This window comes from Chionomys nivalis, chromosome 21 (genome assembly GCF_950005125.1).
Source record: "Chionomys nivalis chromosome 21, mChiNiv1.1, whole genome shotgun sequence".
Lineage (NCBI taxonomy): Eukaryota > Metazoa > Chordata > Mammalia > Rodentia > Cricetidae > Chionomys > Chionomys nivalis.
In genome coordinates, this window is record NC_080106.1 from 7,344,782 (window position 1) to 7,362,373 (window position 17,592).

At 51.5% G+C, this 17,592-nt stretch overlaps 2 protein-coding genes across 4 annotated transcripts in view; both read right to left on the minus strand.

Moving 5' to 3' along the window:
- Positions 1-445: 445 nt before the first annotated feature.
- On the minus strand, positions 446-2,322 carry Il17c (interleukin 17C). The gene is made up of 3 exons (XM_057753827.1): positions 2,296-2,322; positions 1,748-2,067; positions 446-707 (listed from the first exon to the last, which is right to left on the minus strand). Exons 1-3 carry the CDS (start codon positions 2,320-2,322, stop codon positions 446-448), a joined length of 609 nt encoding a protein of 202 aa, XP_057609810.1.
- A 4,513-nt stretch (positions 2,323-6,835) lies between these two features.
- The window catches only part of Zc3h18 (zinc finger CCCH-type containing 18), a 39,558-nt gene continuing 28,801 nt past the window's right edge, over positions 6,836-17,592 (minus strand). For 2 of the 3 annotated variants that reach the window (XM_057753825.1, XM_057753824.1), the window contains 10 exons: positions 16,758-16,949; positions 15,836-15,961; positions 12,998-13,102; positions 12,550-12,693; positions 12,246-12,311; positions 10,421-10,581; positions 10,117-10,316; positions 9,595-9,688; positions 8,026-8,122; positions 6,836-7,705 (listed from right to left, as the gene is read on the minus strand). In XM_057753825.1, the coding sequence (XP_057609808.1) occupies positions 7,507-7,705; positions 8,026-8,122; positions 9,595-9,688; positions 10,117-10,316; positions 10,421-10,581; positions 12,246-12,311; positions 12,550-12,693; positions 12,998-13,102; positions 15,836-15,961; positions 16,758-16,949 (1,384 nt within the window). In that variant the 3' untranslated portion in view covers positions 6,836-7,506. The remainder of the gene's footprint in view (positions 7,706-8,025; positions 8,123-9,594; positions 9,689-10,116; positions 10,317-10,420; positions 10,582-12,245; positions 12,312-12,549; positions 12,694-12,997; positions 13,103-15,835; positions 15,962-16,757; positions 16,950-17,592) is intronic. The other variant, XM_057753826.1, reaches the window with a different exon arrangement.

Genomic DNA, 17,592 nt, shown 5'->3' on the forward strand with positions numbered 1-17,592 from the left:
AGAGGTTCAAGGAGAGGAAGCCGGTTCCTTCAGGAACCCCACCCTCTCTTTTGAGATGGTTTCACTATCCCTGAAACTCATTATGTACACCAGGCTGTCTGAGAATTTGAGGTAACTTTCCAGCCTCGCTGGGACTCCAGCTGTGCCCCATACCACGCCCAGCTCTCCGCTTTGGAAACAGGCTTAGCTAAAGCTGAAGAGTCCCTGGGAATGACCCTTCCAGACAGGGGCTTGCCTGACCTCTCCAGTCCTGAGACCAGCAGCCTGCATCTGGGCACTGGTCAGAGATCACTGGGCAAGCCTGGGTACGGCCTCTGCTGCACTTCTGAGTCAATAAATAAGCAATAAATACACATAAATAGAAGGGCACCCTCTGTGGGGATGCCTGGGATGTCTGACCCAGAAAAAGCCCGGTTGAACAACGGTGGGGCCTCAGCAGAAGTCATTACTGTGCAGACCTGGGAAGAACACAGGTGCAACCAACAGGCACTCTGATGAACTCGGTGTGGAAGGCGAAGGATCCTGGTGTAGGGTCTGAGGCACCGTCTTGCGAGCAGGGCTGCCGCCGCAGCACCAGCAGACTCTGCAGCAGCTGCACAGAGTTCAGGGCGGCTGTCTCCCGGCCCGTCTTGGCGTTAATGCAGCCACGACACAGACATTCTGCCACCGCCAGCTTTTGTGGGTAGCGGTTCTGGTCTGTGTCAATGCTGTGGGGACAGGAACAGTGAGAATACTCAGCACTGGTCCTACCTAGAACTAATCTGAGCTCTCGCAGCGTGGTGGGCACAGCTCCGCCCCTTGGAGCTCCACCCTCTTGTGGCTGCACCACTTGCTGTGGAACGGGCAATCTAAGAGTTCAGGATTCGAACGCCGCGGACAGAAAGGTACAGGCACCGAGAAGGTTGGCATTCAGTTGGTGCTCAATCAATGGTCTTGCCTACATTTAACCCATGGCCTTTGAGAACACAGAACCAGGGCCTTTAATGGGGGTCCTGTGATGGAGGAGGGTCATCTGTCTATATGTTGCTTTCATTGGTTAATTAATAAAAAAACTGCTTGGCCTGATAGGTCAGAAAATTAGGTGGGTGGAGTAGGCAGAACAGAATGCTGGGAAAAAAGGAAATGAGGCAGACGCGATGCCCCTCCTCTCCAGGCAGACGCCTTGGAGCCAGCCACCAGGTCAGACATGCTGAATCTTTCCTGGTAAGTTACCACTTTGTGATGCTACACAGATTATTAGAAATGGGTTAAGCAAGATGTGAGAATTAGCCTATAAGAGGCTAAAACGAATGGGCCAGGCAGTGTTTAAATGAATATAATTTGTGTGTTGTTATTTCGGGTGTAAAGCTACCCATGCGGGAACCGGGCGGGACGAAAAGCAGGCCTGCTCGCCTCCTCACTACAGTCCTGGTCTCACTTGGCCCAAGCGACAGCTTCTCAGGGGAATGTGTCTTTAAAAGTTGGGGTGAAGCCGGGCGGTGGTGGCGCACGCCTTTAATCCCAGCACTCGGGAGGCAGAGACAGGCGGATCTCTGTGAGTTCGAGGCCAGCCTGGTCTACAAGAACTAGTTCCAGGACAGGAACCAAAAGCTACGGAGAAACCCTGTCTCGAAAAATCCAAAAAAAAAAAAAAAAAAAAAAAAAGTTGGGGTGAGCACACCTATTGAGCAGGTGAGAAACTAAGGCTCCAGAGTGTGAATAAAGTCACCCTCCCATCCCACCTATGGGTACCCCCGATCAATCTCACCGATATTTCCATGGTGAGATGGAGCGCTGGTGGGTGTCAGCTTCCAGCACCTCCTCTGGCCGCAGCACGGGGCACTGTGTTCCAGCTAGAGGTCTTTCATGCTGTCTACTGTGGCCCGTGGCCTCCAGAGTGGACACCAGGGCCACAGGGAGGGCCTGCTCCCACCTGGCACTTCGGGTTAGCAGGTGTGGGGGAGCCTGGCCACGAGACAGCTCCTCAGCAGAGTAGCACCTCAGGGTCCCATGGCTTCGGGGGTTCCCCCGGAATGGGAGGTCTTGGTGGGTCATCCCAGAAGGCAACCAGGCTAGAAGCAGGAGGCGCTGGGGAACAGGCAGGTGTATGGTTAGGGGTAGCCCAGAGAACACCCCATTTCCTCCAAATCTTTCAGGTTCTCACAGAAAACATAGGGTTTAGACTTTCTTCTGTAAGTGGGGAAATACGCTTCGCCTAAACGCATCCCAGCGCACCCAGGCTCAGACGGAAGCCCCCATCATCCACCCTTCTGGGATAGGCTGTCCTTAGGAGGCTGGGAAAGGTGCCAGGCTCACCATCACAGTGCCAATGACAGTAGCCATGGCAGCAGACATGGAGCAGGCCTCACACCTGGCGATGGTCCCAATGCTGCACCTGGTGGAGACCGGCTGTGTGCTTCTTTATACCTGGGGCCACACCTGGGGAAACTCCGGCACTCTGCTTCCTCCTCTGGGTCTGTCCCTTTGCATCACACAGTTGTCCAGTAGGTCCCAAGAACTGCCGCTGGGCCCAGCTCGGCCACGCCCGCTGCGTCACAGACACTTAGGATCCTTTTCGAGGCACCCTCTCTACCCAAAGGGACCCTACCCAGTGGAATGCCCGTGAAAAGCCAGGGGCCCTGGCTGATGGGGCAAAAGGGTTTCAGCTGAGCTGCTCTCAGCAGCTTGCCGCTTTGACTTGTGCCCTTTTTGCTGTTCGCGGTTGGTACTGGGGTCTTACATGTTACTCCCTGCGTGGGTCCTTGAGGTTCAGTCTCTGGACCTGTGGATGGGCACTGAGGTTGTGTGTCTTGCCTACGGTGGTCATCATGAGCCCCTTCCCTGTACGGGCAGGAGAGATGCTAGCTAGGGAATGCCCTTAGGTCTTAGTGAGGGTCCTACAGATTTTTAATTTTTAAAAAATTTTTATGAGGATGAATGTTTTGTCTGCATGTGTGCCTGGTGCCCATGGAGGCCAGAAGAGGGCCTTGGATCTCCTGGAACTGGAGTTACGGCTGGTTATGAACCATCATGTGGGTGCTGGGAACAGAACCTGGATCTTTTGCAAGATCAGCCAGTGCTTTTAACCGCCGAGTCTTCTCTCCAGCCCCTCTCCTACCGTTTTATCCAAGAAAAAAAATTCTGGGGTGGGGAAGGAAAGCCCACTGGAAATGAGTGCAGTTATCGAAGGACGCTCGTTGGAGCCTGGAGCTACCCGGAAGCACCCCCTCCCCCACTGAATCCCATATAACACAGCTGGCTAGGGTGGGCTGGGTCCTGTGGGTGCTTTTATCTGAAAAGAGGACAGGTGGGAGCCAAATCTTGGGATGTTTTGAATGCCTAAGGTTTGGCTGTCTTTCTGGGAAGGCCTCTACCTTGGGGCCCCTTGGGGATCCGGCCACCTCTGAAGCGGAAGGGCCTGTCTGGCCTGGTTTTTGCGAGAGTCTAGAATGTCCAGCTGTGGGCGGGATCAGGGAGTGTAGTCACAGGTCCTTCTTCAGCCCCCACACTTAGAAGCAGCCTTGACCTGCGGGCAGGTGAGCTGGGACAGCACACCGGGTGCCCTGGGAGTGACTTCTCAAAGGGATGAAGGAGCTCTGCTCACCGACTCGATAGGCCACCATGAGGGCAGTGCTGTGCTGCCAGCTACCTGGGGTCAGTTGAGTCACTCAATGCTGACTGACTGTTGCTGTCACCAGATCCACAGAGCACCAGGCTGCTGGCCTGTTCCCAGGGCCTCAGAATCTAGTGTGGATACAGCCCCTCCCCTTACAGAGAACAATGGCGGAAGGGGACCGAGACCGTCTAAGTGCCCTCAAGGAAGCCCCTTCTGAAATGAAGGTATGGCTGAGATGTTTGGTGCAGAGCCCAGCCGTGGTCCCTCCCTCGGCTGACCTGCTGACCTCCAGTTTCTCCCTGGCGCATACATCTGCCTACCAACATGCATGTAAACATGTCAGCTGTAGCTGCCGGGCTCCAGGGCCTTGGAGAAGATATTGGTGGACATGGGTGGGGTTTCCCGGGCTACGGTTTTTCTGCCTAACCAATGGGCACACTGACATGATTCCCATGACCCTTCTGCATTGTCAGTCTGTGAGTCAAGACACAGGTGGGAGGGAGGTAAAGGTGAGGAAAGAGTTGGGTCAGCTACATCCTGGAAGAGAGGGCTGGGCCCGTAGATTCCAGCTTCTTCTTGGGTCGGGATCTTTCTGTATACAGTCTGTCTAACAGCACCTAATGTGCCGGGAAGAGCAGCAGAAGGAAAGCTAGGGAAGGGGTGTGTGTGTGTGTGTGTGTGTGTGTGTATATATATGTATGTATGCGCGCGCAAAGGGCCCACTTCAGAGTGCCCCACTCTAGACCAGCCCTTTGCCTCACCAGTACTACCTTACCTCTCCCAGAGAGGAACAGGGACCACAGGACTCCTTGAGGAAAGGCCATTGTCAAGGTGGGGCCCAGTGGGAAGGAGTCCACTGATGCCTTCACCTTCCACCTCTGTTCCACCTTGTACCCCAGGACAGGAATAAGAACAATGGCTTTGGAGACATGTTCAGCTACTTCCCTGTTTTCATTCTTCAAGGAGCTTCAGCTTACCCCGCTTCCCAGGCAGGGAAACTGAGGCCCAGGGCAGCGACAATTTATCCCAGGCTGTACAGCAAATGTGCTGGCAGAGCTGGATTTTAGCCAGGATCAGCCTGCTCCGTGTCTGGTGTACTTAAGTACAGTCTATAGCTTTACTGGTGCAGATGGATTCCGAAGACGTAGGGAGAGCACTGGGGTGATTGGGTGGGGCCCGGGGTCTCAGGAGGCAAACAGGCCCATGTACCTGTCAGGTGCTATCCTGTGGCTTCATAGGAGCCGAGCTGGCCCAGATACTCTCGAAGATGAAACTGCTCTACTCCCTCTGCCAGGTCCTAAGGCTGGGATCTATGGACCTGTGTGCTATGACCATTTTTCAGATGGAACCCAGCAGAGCTGACCAGGCCTCCTTCCTTGGCTTACAGCAGCTCCTTACTGATCCCATACTTGTGGCTGGCAGCTGTCCTGAGCCCAGCTAATCCCATGCACAGATTCAATCCATTCTGCCCAGCCCTTGAAATGCAGGACACTCCTGGGCCAGGACAGCAGCAGCATACTGGTCTCTGAGCGCCCACGTTCCATGGGTGTACTGAGATAACAGCAGGACAGCTGGTGTCAAGCGTGGTCCCAGACGATGTCCTGTAACCTTTGGTCTCAGTGCCCGTCTTCCCACTCAAAGCCTGCTTTGGATTTTTTACCCACTAGTGTCTGGATAGGCAGTCTGAGGGATCTGAATGCAGCTCTCCTGGCAGACACTATCCTCCCTCATACAGCCTTAGGCAGAGAGAGTGGGGTGTGGGGGCCAGGGCACATACTAGTGTTGGAGGCAGAAGGTGGGTAGCCTTGCTCCTGAGGTTCATTCGTAAGTCCCAGGTTAGGCAAGAATGGAAAAGCACCCAAGAGGAAGGATGCTGAACAGCCTGCCCTAGTTGGGCAGGCTCGCCTGCCCACATCATGCTTGCCCTGGCTGTCTGGATCAGGTAAAAGCGGGAAGCCTGGAGATCTCAGGTTTGGTTGCTGTTGGTCTATTTAGAGTTGCTTGGTGAGGCTGCATCTCTCCAAGGCCTGGACCCAACAGCAGGGCTGACTGTTCCTCTGACCCGGTAGCAAGGCTATTTGGGAATGTTTATCCTGGACTTCCCTGGGTGAAAATCAGAGCGTGGGGAGAGATTAGCTGGTAGAGCTTCCCTTGCCAAGAGGAAAGATCAGAGTTCAAGTCTCAGAACCCATGTAAAACTCTGCTTGTGCTGTGGAGGTAGATAGGAGATCCCAAGACTTAAGAGTCCAGCCAGTCTAGTCTAATTGGTGGACTCCAGGCCAGTGAGACCCTGTCACCAAAGAGGTGGAAGGCATTACTCAGAAAGACACCTGAGGTTGTCCTCTGGCCTCCTTCAAACTTGGGGGCTTTAGGCATGGTACTTCCTGGAAGGTGGTGATAGAAGAGATAAGGTGGGGCTGCCACAAGACCAGGAACGTTGTCTGGGAAGGCACTGTGGCGCTGGCCTCTCTGGAGCTGTCTGCACTGGGCAGGCCTTATTAAAGGACTCTCATGGAGAGTAGTAAGTGCATGGAGGACACTGGAGTGTCCCACTCTTGTCTAGGCTTTGCATATCCTGGACCTGAACACATGCCTGGGTTAGGGCCAGGTGTTATGTTAAAATCAAGAGTGACAAATGACCTTATAGCTGGGGTCAGCCTAGCCAGGGCTCACCGCAGGAAGGGAGACACTCCAAAAGAAGTCAACCACAGAGCTGGGCTGCTCTTCATTTAAACTGAGGCTTAACACACTCCAGAGCTTGGAGATTCAAGCAGTCTGTGCTGGCTGGCTTGCTATGAGATAATACTCTTGTATATTGTAGATTTGTCACTTGTATTAGTTTAATAAATGCTGATTGGCCAGTAGTCAGGCAGGAAGTATGGGTAGGGTGACCAGATTAAGAGAATTCTGGGAAGAGGAAAGACAGAGAGTCAGTCACCAGTAAGAGATTGCCTTACTGAGTAAAGGTACCAAGGCACGTGACTAAACACAGACAAGAATTATAGGTTAAGTTGTAAGAGTTAATAATAAGCCTGAGCAGTAGGCCATACAGTTTATAATTATTATAAGCCTCTGTATGTTTCTTTGGGGCTGACTGGCTCCTGGCGGGTGACAGACATCATCTGCTCCAGGACTCAGGGCTCTGCTGGAGTGCTTGGTCCATTTTGAGCTAAAGCATGGGTGTCCAGTGGAGAGGAAGTCCAGGCCCATGCAGATACCACCAAGACCAGAAACTGCTTATCAAAATATTTTATTTTAGGAGATCGCTCAAAAAAGACCCTCCACATTGGACAGACACCCCAACAATACCCTTGGCCTTATTTTATTTTTTTTTTGTCTTTTGTTTTTTTCCTTTTTAATCAACTAAAACAATTTGATGCTTAAAATAAAAGACAGGAAATGTTTCCCAATCAGACTTTAGGCAAGAATATATATATATATACTTCTGATCCGGGGAAGAGGAGGGATGGTGCTGCCTGTGGTCCAGGAAATATTCGGCTTTCCTGTTCCCAGAAAGGAGACTCTGCTGAAAACACGTAGCCAGGAAGCCACCTGGGAGAAACGAGGATGGAGGCAGAAGAGTGTGAGTCCAGTCCCTGCGTGCCTGAAGCTCTTAAGTTATTCAGAGCTGGTGCTCCCTGTTTCAGTGCTGACCTGTCCGTCTGTCTGTCTGTCCGTGGAGACTCTATTCTGGAAGGAGCTGGTTCAGTCTGGTGGGGAGGTTGGGATTCAGCGTCATCTTCATCTTGTGTGTGGCTTCTTTTCCAGCTGAGAAACTTTTTTTTTCTTTTTTAATTTTTAAAAAGAATCACAGCCAAAATAAGACATTAACTGGAAAATCCAAAACGGCTGCGCTTACCCTATTTTTATAAAACATTTAAGAGTCTACTCCAGGGAATGAGCTGGGCCTACTACACTTTCCCGGGGATCTTGGCCCGCTTGCGAGCGATGGCATCCTCGACAGCCTTGAGCTGTTTAAGGAGTTCCTCCCGCCGAGACAAGGTGCTGGCCTTCCCTGACTTGGTGCCTGCAGCAGCAGTGTCTGTGGCTTTGCCGGGCACACTGGTGACCTTGCTGGAGCTCTTTGACTGGGGTGACAGTGGACGCTTCCTGTAGGGTTGAAAAGATGTGAGGGAGGAGATGAGAAAGAGCACACCCTGGGGTGAGCACCCAGGGCTCCCCACTTCCTCTGTCTGGGCTACCCCACAGCCTCTTCTAGTCACCTCACTATGAGGCCATCCTGAGACTCAGTCTCCCTTTTTAGGGCCTTTCAACAAGGTAGGATTGAGCAGCATGCTAAGGCTGAGCCTGAGGGTTCTTAAGAGAGTGGGTTGGGACTGCTCCGTCTCCTGTCTGTTCTTCCCACAGCCTCCCAGGTCTCCCACACTGTTAAAGGCTATGGCCTGTCCTGGATAAGAGTAGGGACTTACCTGTCCGCTGGGGCAGCAGGGGCTTTAGCATTTTGGCCTCTCTGCCTCTCTGGCTTTGGGGAGCCCATTCTTCCCCCTGATTTCCGGTCCCGAGAACCTGGTCAACAGGGGAGAGAGTGAGACCACTGTTCTGTATTTGGGGGTCACCAGAGGACCCAGGTCCAAAGTGTCAAGGTGGCCAGGTATGGTTTGCTATAATCTTAGCACTGGGAAGTAGAGGAAGGAAGATCAGAACATTTCTCCCTATGTGTGCGTGTGCATAAACAAAAACTAGAAGCTGGGCGGTGGTGGTGGACACCTTTAATCTCAGGAGACAGAGGCAGGTGGATTTCTGTGAGTTCGAGGCCAGCCTGGTCTACAGAGTGAGTTCCTGGACAGCTAGGGCTGTTACAGAGAAACCCTGTCTCGAAAAACCAAAAGCCAAAAGGAAAAAAAAAAAGAAAAAAAAAAAAAAGCAAGTTGAACAAGCCAATAGCAGCACCCCCAACAGCCTCTGTATCAGCTCTGCTCACAAAGTTCCTGTCATTTCTTCCTTCCATGGTAACAGCAATGTGGAAGTGTAAGCCAAATAATCCTTTTCCTCCCCAAGTTGCTTTTGGTCATGGTGTTTCATCACAGCTAAGACTTTGGGTGTTAGAAAGAACCAACGCACGCTTCTTGTCCTTGACTTTTGCTTTTAATGCTGTCTCATGTAGCCCAGGATGGCTTGGTACTCTGTGTAGCTAAGGATGACCTTAAACTTCTAATTCGTCTGCCTGCACCCCTCAAGTGCTGAGATTACAGATGCACACACGGTATCATTATATGATGCTGGGGACCAAATGATACAAGCCCTCTACTAACTGAGCCACATGCCTCCACCTCATTCACCCCTGTTCTTGTCTGTGCTGGAAGGGTTGTTCACCATGAGCGGGTTGTGCGCCGCATGTCACACACAGAGACTTGTTATCAGTAACTTTTTATGGTGCTGGGTCAAACACGGGATCTTGTGCTCTACCTCTGAGCTACATTCCCATACTATTATTTAAAATAAAGATTTGAAAACTTTCTCACCACCAGGTGGTAGTGGCGCACACCTTTAATCCTGCACCCTAGAGACAGAAGCAGGTGGATCTCTGCGCCTCTGCAAGTTTGAGGCCAGACTGTTCTACAAAAGGAGTTCCAGCCAGGGCACAACAGTTACACAGCTTTTGTCAGTTTAGGCTCGAAAAACCAAAAAAAGAAAAACAAAACGAAAACAGCAAAACAAACCGAAAAACAACAAACCAAAAACCAAACCAAACCACTTTCTCATCATGCACAGTGGTATACGCCTATAATCCTAGCACTTTGGAGGCTGAGGCAGGAGGATCATGAGTTGGAGATAAGCCTGGGCTACTGAGCTTATCTAAAAGTGAAACGCAACTCTATCTCCAGTCTCCACCGCTATGTTCACGGGATGAAACAATGTGGCGGAACTCAGCTCTTAGGCGCTAGCTCCAGTACTCACAACAGATGCCCTGCAGGTGGGGCCTTCTGGCTCATCTGGCCCCATGGTATGTTCTCAGGCCCTGGAGCTGGGAGGCTCACCTCGGTCTGGGGACAAGTTGGCTTTCTTGGCTGGAGGGCTCTGCCGGTCTTTGTCTGATGGCTCATAGCGCTTCCGGCTTCCTTTATCAGCCGCCTGAAACAGCACAGTATTGTAAGGGTGGTCGTTAGGCAAGGAAGAGGGTGGTGGTCGATCTGTTGTCACTGGAGAATGGGTCTTTGCTCCCATGGTCCTTCTTTTGGCCCCGCCCGCCCTTCCGAGCCCCACCAATAAAGCGATTCTGTGGTCCTTGTGGCCATGTGATAGAATCCCTTGTGCTGTATAGGAAAGGGCCTTGCAGGACCCCAACGTGTCAGGCCTTGGCCCTTCCAGACATGTGCAGAGCTTTGAAGACAGAACCCAGGCTTGCCTGCCTGCTGTCCCAGGACTGGCACATGAACTGTTAACGCTGAGGCGCTAACCTCTGGACTGTGCTGGTGCGTGTTTGGGACACCTGGGCCTCTCTCAGCTTGGGGCAGGTGGAACCCAGCAGCAGCCCAGTGAGCACGACCCGTTGGTCTCACCTTATTCAGCAAGGTCAGCTTTATCTCCTTGTGGGCAACAAAGGAGCCCTGCTGGGGCTGCCCAGGGGCTGCTTGCTGAGGTGTTGCTGCCTGCTGGGAAGACTTCCCACCTGCTGGAGCTTTAGAGGACTTGGGTGGCTGCGTGGATGGATCCCGTTTTCGCTTTTCCTCTCTTACTCCGTCTTCTTTCTTAGATTTCCCTGTTAACGACAAACCCTCAGTTCCTGTGCACATAAACAGTGAAACAGTGTCTGTTTAAAGCTCACCCCTGATTCTACATCCCCAGGGCAAGGGCCCTGCATACCTCTCTCTTTCTTGGTCTGGGCAGGGGTGGGGGATCGAGAGCTGGCTGAGGACACAGGACTGGCCAGGTCTGCATACATGTCCTCTGAGTCCACACTGTGCACTGAGCTGCTACTTGAGGTGGCGCTGGACACCGAGGAGACGCTGCTCACACTCAGAGACCTAGACACAAAAACACAGCTGTGCCCCTCAGCCCCATGCTGACTGCAAAATGGCTGGGCTACAGGCTGATGGCAGGGGGATGTCTCTAGGGCTTGTCTTTACCCAGTTTCCATGTTTATGGAATACACATCAAGAGCAAGAGATCTCGGGCGACTTTCAGAGGTACTATACAATGAAGTGGACGCTGTGTCATGAGCTGAGGGTCTCTACTGAATGAACTGGGTGACATTATGCTGGGAAGGGAAATGTGACTGAGCCCTTTCCTATGGTGATAAGGACATACTTTTTAAAGCGAGTTGATGGTGCACAACAGCTACAATCCATAATCCCAGTAATTGGGGAGGTTGAGGCAGATCTCTATGGGTTTCAGAATAGCCAGGGCTTGATAGTGAGACCTTATTTTAATACTTCAAAAGCAGTACAAAAGGCGCAATGGCAGCTGGCAGGTGTGCTGGAGCCCCTATAGTCCCAGCTTCCTGGCAAAACTGATTAAGCCCAGAGTTCAAGCTTATCCGGGCAACACAGGGAGTCCTCTCAACCCAAAACCCAAACCCTGGAGCTCAGGGTAGAGCACTTGAGCAAACTGCAAGGTTCCATCCAGGTTTCACCTTTAGTACCACCACCAAAAGATTTTGGATGACAGTAAATTAAACAAGTAGTGGTAACCGGGCGGTGGTGGCGCAGGGCGGTGGTGGCGCACGCCTTCAATCCCAGCTCTCAGGAAGCAGAGGCAGGCGGATCTCTGTAACTTTGAGGTCAACCTGGTCTACAAAGCAAGTTCCAGGACAGCCATGGAAGTTACACAGAGAAACCCTGTCTCAAAAAACTAAAAAAGTAGTGACACTTTCACTGTCAGGGACAGCAAACATAGGGCAGGGTGGTTGGGGGGGGTGGGGCAGGACGGAGAGACTAGATGACAGTTCCATTTTCGGGACAGCACAGCACCACAACATGCCCGTAACAACACCAATCAGCTCTTCTTAAGGTCATCACAGAATAGAGAAACAGAGGCAGGAAAAAGATGGAAGAGTCAAGCATTTCCTAGCTTTAAAAACACACAAACCATTCAGTGGTTAAGAGCACTGGCTGTTCTTCCAGAAGACCCGGGTAAAATTCCCAGCACCCACACGGCAGCTCTCAAATGACTGTAACTCCAGTTCCAGGATACCTGACACCCTCATACAGATAGATATACATGTAGGAAAAATATACATAAATAAATGTACACTAATGTATATAAATTAAAAAAACAACCAAACAAAAACCCATAGGTCTTTCAAACAGTCCAGACACTGAAGCCTTGGACAAGTGCTTAAAGCCCTGATGCCTGAGGATGGAGGGAAAATGGCAACAAGATTCCAAGACCACCAAGCTGCCTCCATCTTCTAAATCCTTTATGGTCTTCTCTAAGGCTCCTCCCAACTGCCTAGGGATTAGCAGGCCCAGAGAACAGTCTATCCTCAGGAAAAGTGTGGAGAGAACCTGGGGTTGGCCTCACCTTGTCCAGTTGGGTCGTACCAGTCTAGGCCGCTTCCCCTAGGGTTAGATGCTCTTGTTGAAGGGAGGCTATACTCACTCTGAGTATGTCCTTGAACACTGAGGAGTCCCTAATATGGTCGGCGAGGCAAAAAAGATCAGCAGGGAGTAGGGACCAAGCAACTGACCTGGATCGGGAACTGGAGCCACTGTAGCTGCTGCCACTGCCACTACCACTGCCACTGAGCGTCCGCCTGCAACACAAGTAGCACAGTTCACTCCAGGGGTAGCCCCTTGCTAAGGCAGAGCCTTCCTGCACACCAGGCTGGTCATGGGCCTGAGATATGCTTTGGCTTGGGCCACTGCTCCGTGATGTCTCCCTGGTGATGCACCCGCCTCCTAGGCTCCAGGTTTCATTAGTATCTACTCCCAGGCAGCACCAACGTCGACAAGGAGAACTGTACCAGGATTACCATAAACCCACAAGCTCACCTCCTTGGGGGAGTCCTGGTTTGCCGCTCCTTCCTTCTGGCTTCTCGGAGATCTCCTGGTTTGGCAGGCTCAGGGGCAGGAGCAGTAGTTTTGGTGGCCTGTGGTGGGGCTGGGGGTGGGGCTGGCTTCTTTACTGACTTCTCCCTGTGAGACAGAGGCAAGGTCAAGGCAGGATAGGACTAGGGTCCCTGCTCAATGCACCCACATCTCAGGGCTCTGCAGTTCAGACATGGCACATGAGTGCCAAGGTCCATGCCACAGGGACCCAAGTCTAGGTGCTGAGCCCGTGCCTCCGCCCACCTCCTGGGAGCCTTCTTCGCCGCCCTTTGGAGGCTGCTTCACCTCTAGTCCAAGCATGGGATGGGAAGAGATAGTGGAAGAGGCTGGAAGCCTTGGAGACCCCACCGAGGTGGAGCACCATAGCGACCTAAGGGGGCTCAGGACTCACCCTGCTTTCCCGGGAGGCGGGGCCGGCTCCCCCTTGGTTCTGACTGGAGGTCTGTGTGGGGAAGGTGTGGGAGACGGGGATGGGGACGAGGAGAAGGACCGGGACCTGGGGAACAAAGAGAGTGTGAGGAGGAGTCTGGCTGGAGCTGGCACACCCCATAGGAAATGGTCCTGATCCAAAGAGAACTTAGGCTTAAGCTCAGCTGCTTCATCGTCTGATAAGACACACATTCAGGAGGAAATGGAAGGGCAGTGTGCAGTTTCAGGAAGGAATGAGTGCTTGTGTGCAGGACTAGGTGCTTGTATCCAGGAGAGGGCATGTGGTTCTGCCTTAGCCAGGGGCCAAATGGGTAAATATGGCTCTGGCTAAAGTGTGGGGTCTGAGACACCTAGTAGCTGGGAGGTGGCAGAACTGGTGAGGGTCCCAAGCACTTCGCCGGCAGGTAAAGGCACAGGCACAGAGGTCCCCAAGCAGTGACAGCATCACATAAAAAGGGAGTGTATAGTTGGGAGGAGATTATGACCAGGTGATTTCCACACAAGTATCAGGTGTCAGCAGGGTAGACAAACAGCCTGGGAAAGGGAGCTGGGTCCATGCGGAGTTTCCAGGATGGAGCTCTGACAGTGAGGTCACACTTCCGTCAAGAGGATGAAAGGAGCTGGGTTGGCCCATATTGCCTACTCAAAACCATCACACAGGATGCCCATTACTTCCAGCTGAATGGTGCAAGCAGTGGGTAAGGTTTCTGCAGCTCCTCACGCTCCCATATTCAAAGGCAGGTACCCAGGAAACCTAGCATTCACTCTTGGGGCCTTGCACTTGCTGCCTCACCTCGTGGGCAGCTACTGTGGGAGAACCAGGAAAAGTGTATCCTGGGGCCCCTCTAAGTCTGCCAGACTGCTCTCCCCTCTCAGCCTATCCTCCTGAGTGCAGCTTTGGGAGGGGCTACTACAGATGAACTTCAGAAAAGACAGCTGCAGAGCCCCAAGGTGGGGACTCCATTCTAGGTCTCTAGGGAGGCTAAGTTACTGAGAAAGGCACACATTTTGTGGGAAATACCTAAGATGTTTATGGTCAATAATGAGATGATGATGAAGCTTCTGAGCAATTGATGGGATGGTGGAGCATCCCACTGGCATCTCCCTGAAATGTCACCTCACACTTCCTGGGTAGACCTGCAAGACCCTCCCATGTTCTGCCTGCAATGGGACCCACTTAACTCCCTGCTTCCTGTGCTGGAGTTACCAGGAAGGGTCAGAAATACCTGAAAAGTGAAGCCCGGAGTTCTTTCCCTCTCTACTCTGTTCCAGCTGCCACCTTGACCCAAGTGCCCCAACCTCAGGGCATGGGATAGGCACAGAGCTTTTTTCCCTGATACTTTCTGCTACACTGTCAGCTGCTTGCTCAGAGTAAAGATCACACATACAACTTTTTCTACATAAAGTCCAAAATTTCCAAAGGCCCACTGTATTCTCTACCTCTCTAGTCTCATATTTTATACAGTATCCATATGACCTTTATCTGTGTCTCAGAGGCTCGCATTGGTTTTCCCTGTTCTCCCCACCCCGAGGCCCATAGCCACCTCTCTCTGCTGCATACCCCACTCCATGCTGACACTTGCAGAGGGAACCTGCCAATGTCTGCACTCTGGGGTTTGCGCCAGCACACCTTTTTTCTTTTTTTTTTTCTTTTTTTTTTTTTTTTTGGTTTTTCAAGACAGGGTTTCTCTATGGCTTTGGAGCCTGTCCTGGAACTAGCTCTTGTAGACCAGGCTGGTCTCGAACTCACAGAGATCCGCCTGCCTCTGCCTCCCGAGTGCTGGGATTAAAGGCGTGCGCCACCACCGCCCAGCTGCGCCAGCACACCTATGGATGGCCTACACACCTGCATCCTGGCTGCCTGCTTCTACAAGAGTCTCAATGTCCATGAAAATAGGTCCACATGCAATTTATTTCACACCCCACAACAGCCTTAGCGACTCTCAGAACTGCTTTCTGATCTCCTCTATCATCACCTCTAAAGCAACACCAGTTAGATGGGATTGTACACTTCTTTACTCCCAGCACTCTGGAGGCAGAGACAGGTGGGAGTTTGAGGCCAGCCTGGCCTAATACATAGCAAGTTCCAGGCCAGCTAGGGCTACACAGTGAAACCCTGCCCTCTAAAAGAGAATAAATATAAAAATTTCCTTAAACAAATCCAAGACCATATGCCAGGAAGGGGAACATTGCAAGGGACACCAGATTACACTAAGGGAAGACAAAACATTGTATTCCCACAAAGATACCTAGTGATAATGTCTCAAAGCAGAGGATTGCCAGTCTTTATATGTGCATCAATTAACAGCTAGGACTAAGATAATGCCATCCACCCATAAACCCTACTAGCTTTACTGAATGCCATGCCAAAGTTTTGACCCTTCTCAAGTCCCTGCCCCTCAAGCCATTCTGTTTCTGTGGGGGCAGGTCAAGCTGGATGTGCAGTGTAATGTCCTTGTAGAATTTGTCTAAAGCTCTGGAAGCATCTATTTTCAATGGGGAAAGTTCAACAAAAGCTTGCTTCACCTTCCTAGGGTTTCTAGGACGATGGAAGCACTGCATATTCACACCCGGACTCAACAGAGACGGTACAGATGCAGGTCCTGTATCCAGTACCTGCAGTGTATGCTAACTGCCGTCTCAGCCCAAACTGCTTCTCAGTGTGCGGTTTACCAAAACCATTTTGGAATCAGGTACCCAGGAATCCTGCCATGTTTTACAGAGACAAACAGGACCACTTGATCTGTCTAGAATGTCTGTCCTCACTGTACCTGCTAGGAGTTAGCAGGCTGGGACATACCTGGACCGGCTTCCTGAAAACGAGCTGTGTCTGGAAGAGCGGCTGGAATAGGAGCTGTAGGATGAAGATCGGGACCGGGACCGGGATGAGCCAGAGCCAGAGTAAGATGAAGACCGTGAAGACGACCTGTGGGCCAATGGACAGAGTAGAGGCAGTGAAAATGTGACCTTCACTACTGCTCACTGTTCTTTTAGTGCACAGAGACAGCATGGCTACACACAGAGACACGAGCACATTCACAAAAACATGTATAGCAACCCAGTAAGAAAAGATGATCATGAGATACCTACAGACACTCTGTAGCATCATCACCCCACAGTGGACTGCTGTAGAGACCAGGACGGGGGGGGGGGGGTTGGGTGTACCCATGATTACTGGGTAACCCAGAGACCAGTTTCAGTGTTAAACACAGCCACAGAATGAGTTTTCAAGCTGACCCTACCGTTAACATGGTTGTGTTCCTGTATCTGTCCACATACACACACCTCTGGCTCCTATTAGCACCTCAGGTTCCTCCTAGACTCCATGTGGAACTCCTTCCTCAGGCAGGGAGACACAGCTCTCATCACCCACCACTCACTTCCCCATGCATTCACACTAGAGCTCAGAGTTATGAAGGCAAATTCTCTGAGAAGCTGGATGGCCAGTCAACGGAGTATGCAGTTCCTCTGTCAGCAACTTAGTGCCTTTTCCACAGGATCTGAAAGGCCTCTCCCCTACCTGAGTAAATGTATAACTCCAGTAGCCAGCCACAGCAGTCTATACCATTCTGGGTCACTCATTCTACTTCCTTTTATATGTTCTGGGGGATGTGACCACCTAATATCCTATTGTCCTGTCCTTGAGCAGTGACCACACACATGGAAAACTGGCAGCCAGTGCGTATCAACAAGCCTCTTGTCTTTACAGGTCCCCTCCGTACCTGGAGGAATTGGAAGCAGAAGCTGATGAGGCAGAGGTTTTGCGACGCCTCCGTGCCCGGCTTGGGGAGACTGACACACCAAGTTTCTTCTTGGGAGACTTGGATCGGCGCCAAGGGTCCTTCCACTCATCGGCTCGCTTCACCTGTGGCCCCACAGAGGTGGTCTCCTTCTTTGGTGGCTCAGCTTGACGGCTGCAATCAGAGAGGAGATCTCAATCCTTGGGCTGCCACCCTTCCCCAGCAATGCTGCTTTGAGAAAGAGACTGGAAAACATTCAGTGACAGTTTATTTAGGGATACCTGAAGAAAGCATCAGATGAAGAGGTAACACAGCACACCTTCTAATCTGTTTCCTCCAGAAATGGTCTTAATCTTAGCCACTTTGTTTTCTGGGAGCACCCCCATTTTCTGTGAAGTCTAACTGTAAGTACTTTCAGGGATGCCATTACTTATTTCTATCTTTCTGCAAGGACTGTCAAACAGAGATGGAGTCCACCTGGTTCAAACATGCTTATTTCTAGTGTTGGCACACAGTAGGTATGCAGTACTCATGAAATTAAAGCAACAAAAATCACTGTTTTCAAATGCCCATTAACTAAAAAAGTTACGTCTCTGCATTACGTTTTCCTTACATTTAAAGAGTCAGGTTCAGCTGCAGCCAGGGAACTTCCTGATTAATGCACGGAAGGACAACCATCCCAGGCTCCCTTCCCTGACAGCACTGCCTCAAGTGCTCAAGAGAGGCTGCTGCACTACCACCACGGAAATAAAAACCCTACCTATTTATACTTTCAGAGATACTATTTAGTCACCCGCCAGTGGCAGGTACCAGTACC